Raw genomic sequence first — 13,866 nt, 5'->3', positions numbered from 1 at the left:
TTTCTTTTTTTTTTTCAAAATTGGTACTAGCTCATCTCTCTCTCCCCACCCCCCACACCCCAGAAGAAGACCTTGCCTCCTATTTCATTGTGAAGTAGAAGCAAATTACAGAGGGCTTTCAGCACCTTTCAGGACCACATAACCCTGCATACATCCATCAGCCTGCATGTGTGGCCATGGATTTTACCTTCTCCTGGTACTACAGAGAAACTGCCCATAGCATTCTCAGCTAAGTCTAGCCCTCCTCTGGTACATTAGATGCCAGCCCCTCTCACCTACTCAAACACAGCACTCCAGGAATTCTCTTCTCTCCTGCATCACTTTTCCCTCTCTTTTAGATCTTTCCCTTCTGATTTCCAATCCAGCATGTAAGGTCTTGCAAGTTGTCACTTCTGTCCTCACAAGAAGAAAAAAAAAAAGCTGAATAAGCTGAAAACCACTCTAATTGGGGCCCTCAGAGAATTGAAGTCATAAGGTAAACTGCTGCCTCCAAAAGTGGAAGACAAGTTTCTTTCAAAATGAAACTTAAAAAAAAACTAACACAAAAAGAAATAGAAAGTCCGCACATCATATTTATTAAGCATACTAAATTTGTCATTTGAAACCTGCAAAAGAAAAGGGTTCTAGGCCTACATGGCTACATTAGTGATTTCTAGCAAACATTTAAGGAGGAAATAAAGCAATCTTCCACAAACACATTCAAAAAAATAATACCCTGTGCCTATTGAAATTTCTCCCTCTGTCTCTGTCTCTCTTTCTGTTTTTCTGTCTCTCCTTCTCTATGACACACACATATCTTTTTCCAACCGACTTTTTAAAATCAGGATCCAAATAAGGAACTTATGCATTGCATTTGGTTAATATGTCTCTTAATTTTTCTTTATAATTTTCCCTCACCATTTTAAATGTTTTTTTGTTGTTAAAGAAACTAGTTTATATGTCCTATAGGATTTCCTAAATTCTGGACTATACTTATTTCCTCCTCATGATCATTTTTAATTTGTTCCCCTAACTCCCATATTCACTGTAAACTGCTATTTAATCTAGAACAAGTGTGGCAGACTATGTTAAGCAGGCTAAATCTAGCCCAAGCCTGTTTTTGTAGTTCGTAAAATTTAAGAATGATCATTTCTGTTTTAAAGGATTATCAAAACAAATAAAGAAGAAAAACAAAGGACATGTGGTAAAGACTAGCCCTAGAATATTTACACTCTGACTTTTTATAGAAAAAGTTTGCCCACCCCTGATTTAGAGACCACATCAAATTTGTCCTATTTATGTGTTTGTTTATATTTGCAAGAATGCTCGGCATAGTATTCCAAGTATGCTAAATATTTCCTGCTGTATTAGGAGAATGATTAGAAGACATGTAATGTCTCATTGTCACACTTTTAATGATATTAAGACTAATCAGTGATTTTAGACATGTCAGCCTGATGCATTTCTTTTTTCTTTTCTTTCTTTTTTTTTTTTTTTTCTTTTTTCATTTAATGGGGACACTCAGGTCTGGGCAGAGTGGAGAGAGTCCAGGAGTTGGTGAGGCCATCAGGGTGGGTGGCTTGCTGGCCCACATCTGGCCCCGGAAGAGGATGTCAGGAAGTGGGCCTGGCCCAGGCATGCCAAGAGAAGTACCAGAAGGGAGGCGTAGGCAGACAGACCCACAAGGAGATCTGTATGCCAGCCCTTGAGAAAGTATCTACGCCAGGTGGTGAGTGCTTAGGCCAGAGCCTGGCTAGGGAGGCAGGGTTGGGGCCTGGCTGGGGGCTCCCAGAGTCTAGGGGCTGGCATCACTGGGGGCCTCCCTGAGCTGCTGCTGGAACTCAAGGTGCATCTGCTGGTTGGATTCAAGCAGCTCTTGTTGGCAGGTAAGGAGGTGATCATTTATTCGCCTTCAGGTGGTCCAAACAGGAGTTGCTCTGGTCCAGCGTGGCAGCATGTTCTGCTTCCCCAAAGCAGTTGTCCTTGCTTTCTGTGCCTGCCTCCACCTACATGTCAAAGTCCCTGTTAGTCCCCGACATTGCAGGCTCCAGCACAGCAAGGACCCCACAGGGATGGAACATGGACAGCCGTCGCACCGGCAGGCAGCACGGGGCAGGAGCTGGAGGCAGTGGATAGAGCTCAGAGCCAGATGGGTCCTGCTGCATTTCTTTCTTTTTTTTTTTTTTTTTTTTTTTTTTTTAATTTTCCCACTGTACAGCAAAGGGGTCAGGTTATCCTTACATGTATACATTGCAATTACAGTTTTTCCCCCACCCTTTCTTCTGTTGCGACATGAGTATCTAGACATAGTTCTCAATGCTATTCAGCAGGATCTCCTTGTAAATCTATTCTAGGTTGTGTCTGATAAGCCCAAGCTCCCGATCCCTCCCACTCCCTCCCCCTCCCATCAGGCAGCCACAAGTCTCTTCTCCAAGTCCATGATTTTCTTTTCTGAGGAGATGTTCATTTGTGCTGGATATTAGATTCCAGTTATAAGTGATATCATATGGTGTTTGTCTTTGTCTTTCTGGGTCATTTCACTCAGGATGAGATTCTCTAGTTCCATCCATGTTGCTGCAAATGGCATGATGTCATCCTTTTTTATGGCTGAGTAGTATTCCATTGTGTATATATACCACATCTTCCGAATCCAATCATCTGTTGATGGACATTTGGGTTGTTTCCATGTCCTGGCTATTGTGAATAGTGCTGCAATGAACATGCGGGTGCATGCATTTCTTTCTCTCTCTTTTCCTCCCTCCCTCCCTCCCTCCCTCCCTCCCTTCCTTCCTTCCTTCCTCTCTCTCTCTTTCTTTTTTAAATTTTATTGGAGTATAGTTGACTTACAAAGTTGTGTTAGTTTCCAGTAAACAGCAGAGGAAATCAGTTATATATACACATAATCTGTTCCTTTCCAGATTCTTTTCCTGTATAGGTTATTACACAGGATGGAGTAATTTCCCTGTGCTATACAGGGAAATAGATACATCCTTGTTATCTATTTTATATATAGTGGTGTGTGTATACCTTTCTTATAAAGTTCCCTATTAGTGTTTCTCCTAATTATTTTAGAATCATTGGTGATTGTCGCCTCGCTATTTCATTAATGATTATAAACTGGTAGTTTTCTACTTTGATAATCCCTTTGCATTTCTTAGTTGGAATTCTTCAGTACATAATAACTTTTTCCTTATTAGCTATTTGATTACCTTGAAATACAGTTCAGGCAAGGCAGGCCAAATGCTTGTTTCTTTCTTATTATTTACCAATTTTCAGAAAAATGGTGTTCTTACAATCCCCAGAAATGGCCAATAGGGCTTTTAGGAGTTTTTTTAAATTTGCTATATTTATGATTTTTTGAGGTTTATGTTTATGTAGAGAATTTATAAAATATATCTTCATAGAAATCCAAGTTATCCTTCTCAAACTCTTGCAAAAACAAAACAAAACAAAACAGAAAAGGAGAGGACACTTCCAAACTCATATTATGAAGTCATTTATGTTAAAATACTAATAACATAAAACTGACTAATGGTAGTTTTTAATGTGTTTGTTTTGTTTGTTTTTTGGCCACAATCATGGCCTTAAAATATATATAAAAATATATGTGTATGTATGTATTAATCTCTGATTTATATTAACAGTAATAATTATATATGGCACATCTCACAGCTGATTATGATGGATCAAACTGCTTTAACACTGAAGTTGAGAATCACTGTGTTGAAAATAAAAGTTCCTTATCAAGTAGGTAATATAAAGTACCACTTAAATGATGATAATATTCATAATAACTGCCAACATTTTTCATACCAGCTTTATAAGTACTTTATATGCAATATTTCAGTGAATTGTTAGAACTGCCTTATAAATGAGGAACTATCATTATCTTCATTTAACAAGTAAAGAAACCAAAACACAAAGAAGTTAATTACTTGACCAAAGACATGGAGCTAGGACAATGATATAGAAGCCACACTCTATCAGAAGAAAGAACCATGAGAATTCACACAGACTCACCTGTCCCATAAGTGAAATTACTACTGGAGAGTCACAGGGAAGACAGACATCATGGGATATTATTTTTTTGTTAACATTCATAATAACAGGTATAAAGTGATACCTCACTGTGGGTTTGATTTCCATTTCCCTGATGATTAGCAGTGTTGAGTACCTTTTCATGTACCCGATGACCATCTGTATGTCTTCTTTGGAAAACTGTCTCTTCAGATCCTCTACCCATTTTAAAAATCAGATTGTTTATACATTTTTCCTGAGTTGTATGTGTTCTTCATATATTTTAGGTATTAATGCTTTTTCAGATTTATCATTTGCAAATATTTTCTCCCATTCTGTAGGTTGCCTTTTCATATTGCTGTTGGTTTCCTTTGCTGTACAGAAGCTTTGTAGTTTGATATGTTCCCAATTGTTTGTTGTTGCTTTTGCTGTCAAATCCAAAACATCACGAGCAAGACTAAAGTCAAGGAGCCGGTTCCCTGTGTTTTATTCTAGGAGTTTTATGGTTTCCAGTCTATGTTCAAGTCTTTAATCCATTTTGAGTTGATTTTTTATTGTTTTGCATGTAGCTGTCCAGTTTTCACAATACCATTTATTGAAGAGACTGTAGTTTCCCCATTGTATATTCTTGGCAACTTTGTTATAAATTAACTGACCATATGTGCATGGGTTTTATTTATGGGCTCTATAATCTGTTCCATTGATCTATATATCTAATGTTTTTATTCCAGTGCCATACTATTTTGACTACTATAATGGTGCAGTATAGTTAGGAGGCCTAATGCCTCCAGCTTTGTTCTTCTTTCTCCAGATTGCTTTGGCTACTTTGTCTTTTGTGGTTCCATACAAATTTTATAATTGTTTATTCTGTTATTTCAATAGGGATTGCATTGAAACTGTAGATTGCCTAGAATAGTATGGACATTTTAACACTCGTCTTTCAATCCTTGAGAATAAAATATCTTTATTTGTGCCTTCAGTTTCTTTCATCTGTATGTCATAGTTTTCAGTGTATAGATCTTTTACTTCCCTGGTTAAATTTACTCCTAGGATTCTTTTTGATTCAATTATAAATGGGATTGTTTTCTTTATTTCTGTTTCTCATAGTTCACTGTTGGTATATAGAAAGGCAACTGATTTTTGTATAGTGATTTTATATCCTGCAACCTTACTGAAATCACTTATTAGTTCTAACCGGGTTTTCTATATAAAATGTCATGTCATTTTCAAATAGAGACATACTGCTATGTTGAATAAAAATGGTCTGAGTAGGCATCCTTGTCTTGTTCCTTATTGTGGATAAAATGCCTTATATTTTTCACTGTTAAGTGTGATGTTAGCTGTGGGCTTGACATACATGGCCTTTATTACGTTGAGGGACATTCCCTCTGCACCCACTTTGTTGAGAGTTTTTATCATGAATGGATGCTGAATATTGTCAAGTGCTTTTTCTGCATCCATTGAGATCATATGATTTTTATCCTTTGTTTCTTAATGCAGTCACATTGATTGATTTGCATATGTTGATTAATACTACCACCCACTGATAAATCCCACTTGATCATGATATATGATACTTTTACTGTATTGTTGAATTTGTTTTGCTAGTATTTTGTTGAGTATTTTTGCATCTATGTTCATCAAAGATATTAACCTATAATTGTCTCTTCTTGTCTAGTTACGGTATCAAGGTAAGCTGACTTCATAAAATGAGTTTGGAAGTATCCCCTCCTTTTCTATTTTTTCCCAAGAGTTTGAGAAGGATAACATATTTCTGTGAAGAGATGGTTTATAAATTCTCTACCAAATCTCCATCATACCTTCCTCTTATAATGCAGCACATTGTGGTCTGGATATTTTTTTTAGAAGATGAGACTTCTGCTTCATAGCCACCACCTCAGAGCTGTCTTGTACAGATTCGGCTCTCAAAGGAGATTTACTTGCTTATAAAAATATCTCTCGTTGCAATATATATATATATGCCACTACCGGGTGGTAGGAGTGTTTGATGACCACTCAAGAAATTAAAATATCTCACTTCCTGCAGATTTTAAATTATCATAATACTACATCGAAATAACAATATATTTCTTTGCTAGAACAGTTCAATTAAATCCAAGTACTTATCTTTTTTAAAATTTTAGTTTAATGAAAAATGCTATGTTTTACTGAAGAATATTATCATATAATTTGCCAGAACTCTTGGGCATTTAGAATCATCACAAAGCAAATATTTCTGCTTCTCTGGCATTCACATAGTGATTAAGAAGAAAGACTCTGGGAGTTCCCGTTGTGGCACAGTGGTTAACGAATCCGACTAGGAATGAGAACAGATAAATTATGGCAATTTATACAATAGAGTAGTAAAAAGAATGAATGAGAGCTACATGGATCTATCTCAGAAACTAAATTTGAGGTGGTTGCTATAAGCTCTTCTATGCTTATTCCTTTATTGACCCTTTACTTGTCTGCTTTTGCTTCTAGATTACAAAGTGCTTTTCTTAAAGTTGCAAAGCACAAATGTGACTCTTTCTGCTCTGTGTGTGTACCTTTGCATTTGTCAAGTTTAGTCTCCATTGTTAGCTCCCTCAAAGAAACTCAAGATGCTTTACAATATTCATCTCTTGCTTTTCTTCACCTGTTATCTCTATAATTTCTTCATCAAGCACGGTGTTCCTCTATGCTCCAAGGTCATGACCTAGATGAAGCCTAATGAAAACCCTGAGCACTGGGTGGTACTCCATGATGGCATGTGGTGCCAGCATAATGCCTGCCTTTTGGAAGCCCTGAAGCTTTGCAAGTGTAGCTGGAACCTGTCAAGCTGCAGGTGTGATTAAAACCCTCCCCCAAGCTGACGAGTAATGCTGACAGTTTTCACTGCACACACCTGCAGTAGTAAAAGGTAACTGTAAGAATGTTTCACTTCTGTTCCTCGCTCCAGGGCACTTCAGGAAACACTATGGATCATGGTAGGTGTGCTGAAGAAGGCAAGTCCTCTTTATGCTCTCGGGAGAACAGCGAGGCATTGTTTAATCACTGGGGCTTATGAGGGGGTAAGAGAATGAACTCTGGTGCCAAATCGCCCATACAAACCATGAAACCTCTCTGAGCTTTGTTTTCTTCTTTGGAAACTGGGGGTGAGGATACTAACCGTACTTCACAGGGCTATTGTGAGGATTAGGTGTGTCACTATGTGAAAATATATAACCTTACACATTAATATTAATATAGTAATCCTGGCACATACTAAGGATCCTATGGCACCAGCCATCATTTATTACTGACCTAGTAATATATTCTTCTTAGAAAGACCACTCTGGCTACTGTCCGGAAGAGGATGAATCTAAAAGGGGAAGTGTCACTCTAGCACTGAAAATAAAAGTAAGATGATATGATTTGACAGAGCACCAGATACAGTGTCTTGAACTTAGCATCAGACACATAAATGCTATAGCCAACTGTCAATGATATCTATTTTATTTTATTTTTTGTCTTTTTAGGGCTGCATCCACGGCACATGGAGGTTCCCAGGCTAGGGGTCTAATCAGAGCTGTTGGCGCCGGCCTACGTCACAGCCACAGCAACAGATCCGAGCCTTGTCTGCGACCCACACCTCAGCTCACAGCAATGCTGAATTCTCAACCCAGTGAGCAAGGCCAGGGATCGAGCCTGCAACCTCATGGTTCCTAGTGAGATTCATTTCTGCTGCGCCGCCACGACAGGAACTCCCTCAATGATATCTGTTTTTAATTAACTATACCTAATTTTCAGTTTCAGCCACAGGTTTCCTTTGCTTTCATCATACTACTGGCCAGTACCCCTGCTGAGAAAATAATTAACCCTTTGGCTTAAACAAGTGGAAGGAGAGAGGGTTAAAAAAAAGTCAGGATCCTTCTTCTCTGACACTGGTACTACAGTTCTTAAGATGCATACTAAGGGGACTTGGTAAAGAAAGGCTAGCCAGACAAATGGCCTGGGTAGGAAGTGAGCCAGCTGGTCACTATTTTTGGTCCCTTTGAAAGGTAGTCAAAGAGGAGATTTGAACCAGACTACGTTATTTCTATGTGTCTCAGACTGTCTTCTCAGATTTTGCAAACAATACCAAAGGCAAACATTTTTTAAGGCATATAGCTCACATAATTCTGAAGGCATTTGGCAGCAAGTTTCCGTGTTTCTGCTCTCAAGGTTTGAGAAGTGTCCAAGAACTAGGGGGGTATTTTCTAGTCTGTCTTGAGAATAGTCTTACAATTCTTCCAGGCTGTCTGCCCTCCTGGAAACCTTTCCTGCCCATCTTCTGGCAGGAAATACTCTTTCTACATCCCAACCTGACAAAATTCTGATCTTCCTCCAAAACTCAGCTTAATTATCTCCTTTGCCACCTCTCCATTTGGCTCATACATGCATATTGGTACTTACTGGTTTGTATCACAATTCTCTGTTTTCTTGCTAGTCTCCATCATGTCAAGACCATGAATTCCTTGATGGAAGGAACCATAGTTTTATTTCCCACCTTGAGACACTGATAGCATAATAGTTTAGTGCAAGGAGCCAGGATTTCCGAGTCTAAATCTTATAGAATGTATATCCTTGAGCAATTCATTTAACTTCATCGTGCCTAAGTTCACAAAAAAAGGGCATAATTGCAAAATGGCAGAATAAGTAAGTAGTCCTTACTTCTGTCTTTTAATTAGAAAACTAATTCATCCATGAGTTACAGGAAATAAAATTATTCGGGGGGGATACATTTGAAAGGTGGCTTAATTCATGAACGAGCCATCATTTCCACGTCAAACAAATGCAGATAAATGTGTTAGAAAAAGGAGAGGGCGAGACTTGAAGATTCTGGCAGGCAATGCCCAACACTCCTCCACTGTCCCGCCTTCTCTGACTCGTCTGTCCAAGGTCTCTTCACTTACTCTTACCTGTCAAAGCGCTACCTTTTCCGGCGAGCTATCTTTGGCATACTGCGCTTGGGCTCTGCCAGGGAACTGATCCCCCATTTATTCAGCTGTTTGGATGTCTGGTACCACCCACCTGTAACTTTACCAGGGTCTGTGCTTTGTTTTTCTCTGTTCTCAGAATTCGCAAAGACTGATCCCCTCACGCTAATCTTCTCAACAATCAAGAGTCTCCTCTTGGTCGCCTTCTTTCTGCATCAGTCACTCGGATCTAGCCCCCAGTAGACTATCCGGTTCCTTCAACGCAAGGTTCTTGTGTCTTAGCTCCGCCCTATCTCAGCTCCCGACCCCTTCCCTTCCTCCGCCCCGCCTCCTCTTTACCTGGGGTCACGAGTACGCATGCTCCCTCTGAACCTCCCGGCAGCGTGATGACGTTGGCCTTGGCGTGGTGACGTAGGGGCGGGGGCCGCGCCTCTTTCTGCAGCTACTCAGGCGTGGGTTTAGAATCTGTGAGGGGTTGTGGGGTGTCCCGCGTGCCCAAGGCGCGCGGTTTGTTTTTGGCGTTTGCTGCTGAATGTGTTGTCTCCGTTCCGCCCTTTAGGGAAGCGGGAAGCAGGAGAGGTTCCGTGGGGACCGAGCTGGGACCCTTGAAGGGGAAGGGGTCTCGAGCGCCCAAGGGCTTGCTGCGGCCCGGAAGAGGGGAGAAGAGAGGGTCCCCGCGGGCTGCGTCCGAACGCTCCCTGCATCAGGGCTGGTCACGAGGAGGGCCTGGGCGGCCGCGCGATGTTCGGGGCCCGGTGTCTCCTCCGAGCCCTGCGCTCCTGTTCCTCCGTTCCCTGCCCAAGGCACAAACCTTCAACAAAACTGAGCGTGCGGGACGCTCTCGGTGCCCAGAACGCGAATGGGGAGCGCGTTAAGGTCCAGGTTAGTGTGTCGAAAGCGGGTAGGTTTGTCCTTTTCGTTGACCGATTTGGCACATCCGAGTTCAGGCTTGCCTGGTCCCGTCGGGTCGGACAGAATGACCGGCAGGGGAAAGTTAGAAATGCTAAGCAGTCGTGTGCGTGCGTCCACGTTTTCCTCCTTTCCTTGGCTTGGTAGTTTTCGGAAAACTGTTTAGATACTTGGAAAGTGCTGGAACTTGGCTTTCTTGATACCGCGGCATTATATGTAGACTTGTTAATCTTGCAGAAAAACGAACGAGCCCCTTTTCCTTTGTCCCTTATGTGTATTCACACTTAAGTAGCCCCTTGAGACCAGGAGCCTTTTCTTACCTGTCTTGGTATTCACACATGGCTGACAGAAAAATTTGTTCAACCAAACCAGACCTCTTAGGTCAACTTTTAACCACCTCAGTGCCTAAAATGAGGCTTTGCATATAACTTTTGTTTAATAAATTAGGAGAAAGAGTGGAGTGTAGCAGTTCGAAGGAGATCTGGAGTCAAGCTGCCTAGGTTTAAATTTCTGCTGTTTAGTAGGTTGTCAGTTCGGGGCACGGCACTTCATGTGCTCTGAACCTCACTTTCCTCTTATGAGAATGGAAATGATAATAGTCCGGAAAGTTAGTTAGAAAAATTTGGGACAGTGTCCCACAGTCGGTAAAGACGAGCTGCTCTCATTTCTTTGTTAATACTATAATTTGCAGCAGTTCCACACAGAAGGACCAGACCAAACAAGGTGGTTTGGTTTATTAGGTTGCTGAATCACACTGATGTAATTACTTTTGTCGTCCTCATCTATCTTTGATTTGTAGCCGTATGACCAGTTTCCCCCCTTTGCATTTTTGGGAGTTTCATGCATGTTCTTTCTGAGATCCAAATCAAAATATTTTCTGGCATTAATCTATTCAGCATACGCTAATGATGCCCTCTGTGTGCTAGCCTAGAAAGGATTCAGAAATGAGAACAGAGGCTACTCCGTTAAAGGATTTATTTTTTTTGTTTTGTTTTTTGTTTTTTGTTTTTGCTATTTCTTGGGCTGCCCCTGCGGCATATGGAGGTTCCCAGGCTAGGGGTCGAATCGGAGCTGTAGCCACTGGCCTACGCCACAGCCACGGCAACGTGGGATCCGAGCCGCGTCTGCAACCTACACCACAGCTCTCGGCAACGCCGGATCCTTCACCCACTGAGCAAGGGCGGGGACCGAACCCGCAATGTCATGGTTCCTAGTCGGATTCGTTAACCACTGCGCCACGACGGGAACTTTTTTTTTTTTTTTTTTTTTTGGATTTCTTTTTAGTGCCCTACACTCTTAATTTAGAAGCTACCTGGCACTTAGGGCCCTGAGCACTTGAAATGTGGCTAGACTGAATTGAGAGGTACTGTAATTGTAAAATACACACCAACTTTGAAGAACAAAAAAGAATGCACAGTGTCTCTGCTTTTTTATATTGATTATATGTTGATGTTTTGGACAAAATGGGTTGAACAAAATACATCATTAAAATGAACGTTACCCATTTCTTTTTACTTTTTAAAAAGTTTTATTATAGTTATTTACAGTGTTGTAGCAATTTGTACTGTACCGCAAAGTCACTCAGTCATACATATAAATATATGTTCTTTTTTAAAATATTATTTTTCATCGTGATCTATCCTGGGAGATTGGATACAGTTCCCTGTGCTATACTGTAGGACCTTATTGTCTATCCATTCTAAATATAATAGTTTGCATCTGTTAACCCTAAACTCCCAATCCATCCCACTCCTTCCCCTCTCCCAATTGGTCTTTGCACTTTTGATGTGACCACTTAAAAAAAAACGTAGAATTACGTATGTGGTTCGCATTATATGTTTGTTAGACAGCCCTGGTCTAATGGCTTAGACAAGTTAATTACAAAAATGTGATGAGTATTAGTAGTATAAATAGCTTTGAGAAAACCAAGGGAAGTCCTTAACCGTGAGGAGGTCAAGGAAGATTTCTTTCAGGAGGTGACAAGTAGCTGAGTGTTGAAGGGTGTTTTCCTCAGAGGAACTGGGGACGGGATAGAAACAGCATTCCTGAAGAGCTTGTTGTTAACGTGAACCTTGAACTCAGAAGTGTATTTGAATTCCAGCCCTACTTCTAGGTAACCTTGAGTATTAAACAAGGAGGTTATCCTAACTTCTCTAAGTATGTTTCTTCATCTCTAAAAGGGTAATAATCATTAAATTTTTGTGAGGACTAGGTAGAAAAATACTTATAAAGAGCTTAGGACAGAAACATTGCAAACAGTGCTCCACAAATGTTAAACTTTTACTAACAAGTGAAAAGCAAGACAATGGTGCCTTGGAAATTAGTACTAATTGGGCCTGCTCCACATTACGAAGGGCCTGTATACACGACTGAGGCAATTTATGATGTAGTTCTTGTAGCCCTGGAGAAATCAAGGGCTTCCTAGTAGACTTGGGTTCAAGTTCAGGCTCTGCCTTTACCAACAGTGTGACCTCAGGCAAGTTATTTAACTTCTCTGAGCCTCCGTTCTTCACTTGTAAGGTAGAAATAATGATAATCCTTAGAGCTGTTGTGAGGAGAGGAGACGGCGTATGAAGAAAGTAGTAAAACGCTTGTCACGGGGTACGTTCAGTACATGGCAGATATTCTTCCATGGAAAAATGCTTATGGATTATCTACTCTGTACCTGGCAGTAGCCTTCAAAGCAACTAAAAACCTGGTTCCTAAGCCCTCAAAGTATTACGGACATGCAAAGAAGTAAGAGAAGGGCTTTAATAGCAATGTCTAGGGGGTGGTGGGGATACAGAGAAAGTGAGGGTCAGTACAGCTGTTTTTTTAAGTATCGTCATCTTGCTTTTCGCAAGCATGTTTGATGGTTAATCGAACACCATCAGTTGTTGCACAGTTGCTCACAGGGTCTGCTAAAACACTCTCTTTTAATTTCTAGCGAGTTAAAATTTAAGTTGAATGTGGTCCGTGAGAGCTGTTGGTAGTGTTACTGTTCTACTCGAAGACGTCTCACTTGTACGCATACATATCTGTCATTTAGATTCAGAGTGTCTTTGAGAGTTTACGGGCTACGTAATGTGTTTGTAAGGAGAAGTTCCTTGAGAACTCTTGTATGATACTTTTGAAAAAAAAAACCCCATTAAGATGTTTCTAGTCTATAACTACATAATCTACTTTTCAGGAATTATATAAAGACGGAGAAAGGAACCAAAATATGGGCCCTGTTTTGTGTAGTGGTGGAGGAGAGGGGCGGGGGTAGGAAGAAATCCTGGAATATTGGGGGGATTGGTTATGTGAATTAGGCTCATCAGCCTAACAAGATTTGGGGCATCTGTTCAGAATGATGATCTTTATCAACAAAACAGCAACAAAAAAGGTGGAATGCCAAAGCTGTAAGGACCGTATAAAATTATATATGCATTTTGGGGAGCTAAAAGCAATTGATTTAAGGCAAGATTATGAGGACTTCTATTCTTTTTTTCATGCTGTGTGTATGTGTAATGGAAATATAAAATGTTTATGTGTTTTAAATTCACGTTGGGAAATAATTTCTTATCAGGGGTGGATTCGTTCAGTCCGATCCCAGAAGGAAGTCTTATTCCTACATGTAAACGATGGTTCATCCTTGGAAAGCCTGCAGGTTGTAGCAGATTCGAGCTTTGACAGTAGGTGAGTTGCTTTTTGTTTTATTTTGTTGACAGCCCTGAGATTTTTCTTTTTTATCTCTTCTGCTCCCTATTTGCCTCATCCAAGAGTTCGCGTTTGCCCCGTCAGCGACCTTTCTAAACGAATCTGCTCGTCATAGCTTTGAGGCTCAAGCCTAAATATTTGAATCAAGATCCTTTTCTCTGACATCTTCACTTGACAGTATCCCCCATCTATCCTTTGCTTCTCTCTTAACTGTGTGCAGTTCTTAACCCAATTAAAGGTAAAAACATCCATCATTAAATATTTTAACGATCTGATAGCCAGATTTGTGTTAATGTGAGTGTTACATGTAATGTCTTGTTTATGCTGGTTTTTCATTCCTATA

The 13,866-nt window shown here is 40.4% G+C and overlaps 1 protein-coding gene, 1 long non-coding RNA gene and 1 pseudogene across 7 annotated transcripts in view; 1 reads left to right on the top strand and 2 right to left on the bottom strand.

Moving 5' to 3' along the window:
• Nucleotides 1-1,670: 1,670 nt before the first annotated feature.
• Nucleotides 1,671-2,122, bottom strand: LOC106504824 (bublin coiled-coil protein pseudogene; annotated as a pseudogene).
• Nucleotides 2,123-4,788: 2,666 nt separating this feature from the next.
• LOC146399746 (uncharacterized) lies at nt 4,789-9,239 on the bottom strand. The gene is made up of 2 exons (XR_014814805.1): nt 7,714-9,239; nt 4,789-5,892 (listed from the first exon to the last, which is right to left on the bottom strand). It is a non-coding gene; the product is annotated as an uncharacterized LOC146399746 (long non-coding RNA).
• A 117-nt stretch (nt 9,240-9,356) lies between these two features.
• Nucleotides 9,357-13,866, top strand: part of NARS2 (asparaginyl-tRNA synthetase 2, mitochondrial) — a 142,649-nt gene continuing 138,139 nt past the window's right edge. For 5 of the 6 annotated variants that reach the window (XR_014814769.1, XR_014814770.1, XR_002335551.2 and 2 more), the window contains exons 1-2: nt 9,357-9,818; nt 13,393-13,502. Coding sequence is in view for 2 of the 6 variants with exons in the window: in XM_084975471.1 (XP_084831597.1) it covers nt 9,678-9,818; nt 13,393-13,502 (251 nt within the window). In the remaining 4 variants the exon portion in view is untranslated. Of the gene's footprint in view, nt 10,831-11,129; nt 11,959-13,392; nt 13,503-13,866 lie in introns of all 6 variants that reach the window. The other variant, XM_084975472.1, reaches the window with a different exon arrangement.

This window comes from Sus scrofa, chromosome 9 (assembly GCF_054392235.1).
Source record: "Sus scrofa isolate SSC_HxYL_T2T_F1_AM1 chromosome 9, Sscrofa_HxYL_maternal_Yorkshire_Landrace_v2.0, whole genome shotgun sequence".
Classification (NCBI taxonomy): domain Eukaryota; kingdom Metazoa; phylum Chordata; class Mammalia; order Artiodactyla; family Suidae; genus Sus; species Sus scrofa.
The sequence above is the reverse complement of the archived record's forward strand: the minus strand, read 5'-3'. Positions and strand labels throughout refer to the sequence as shown.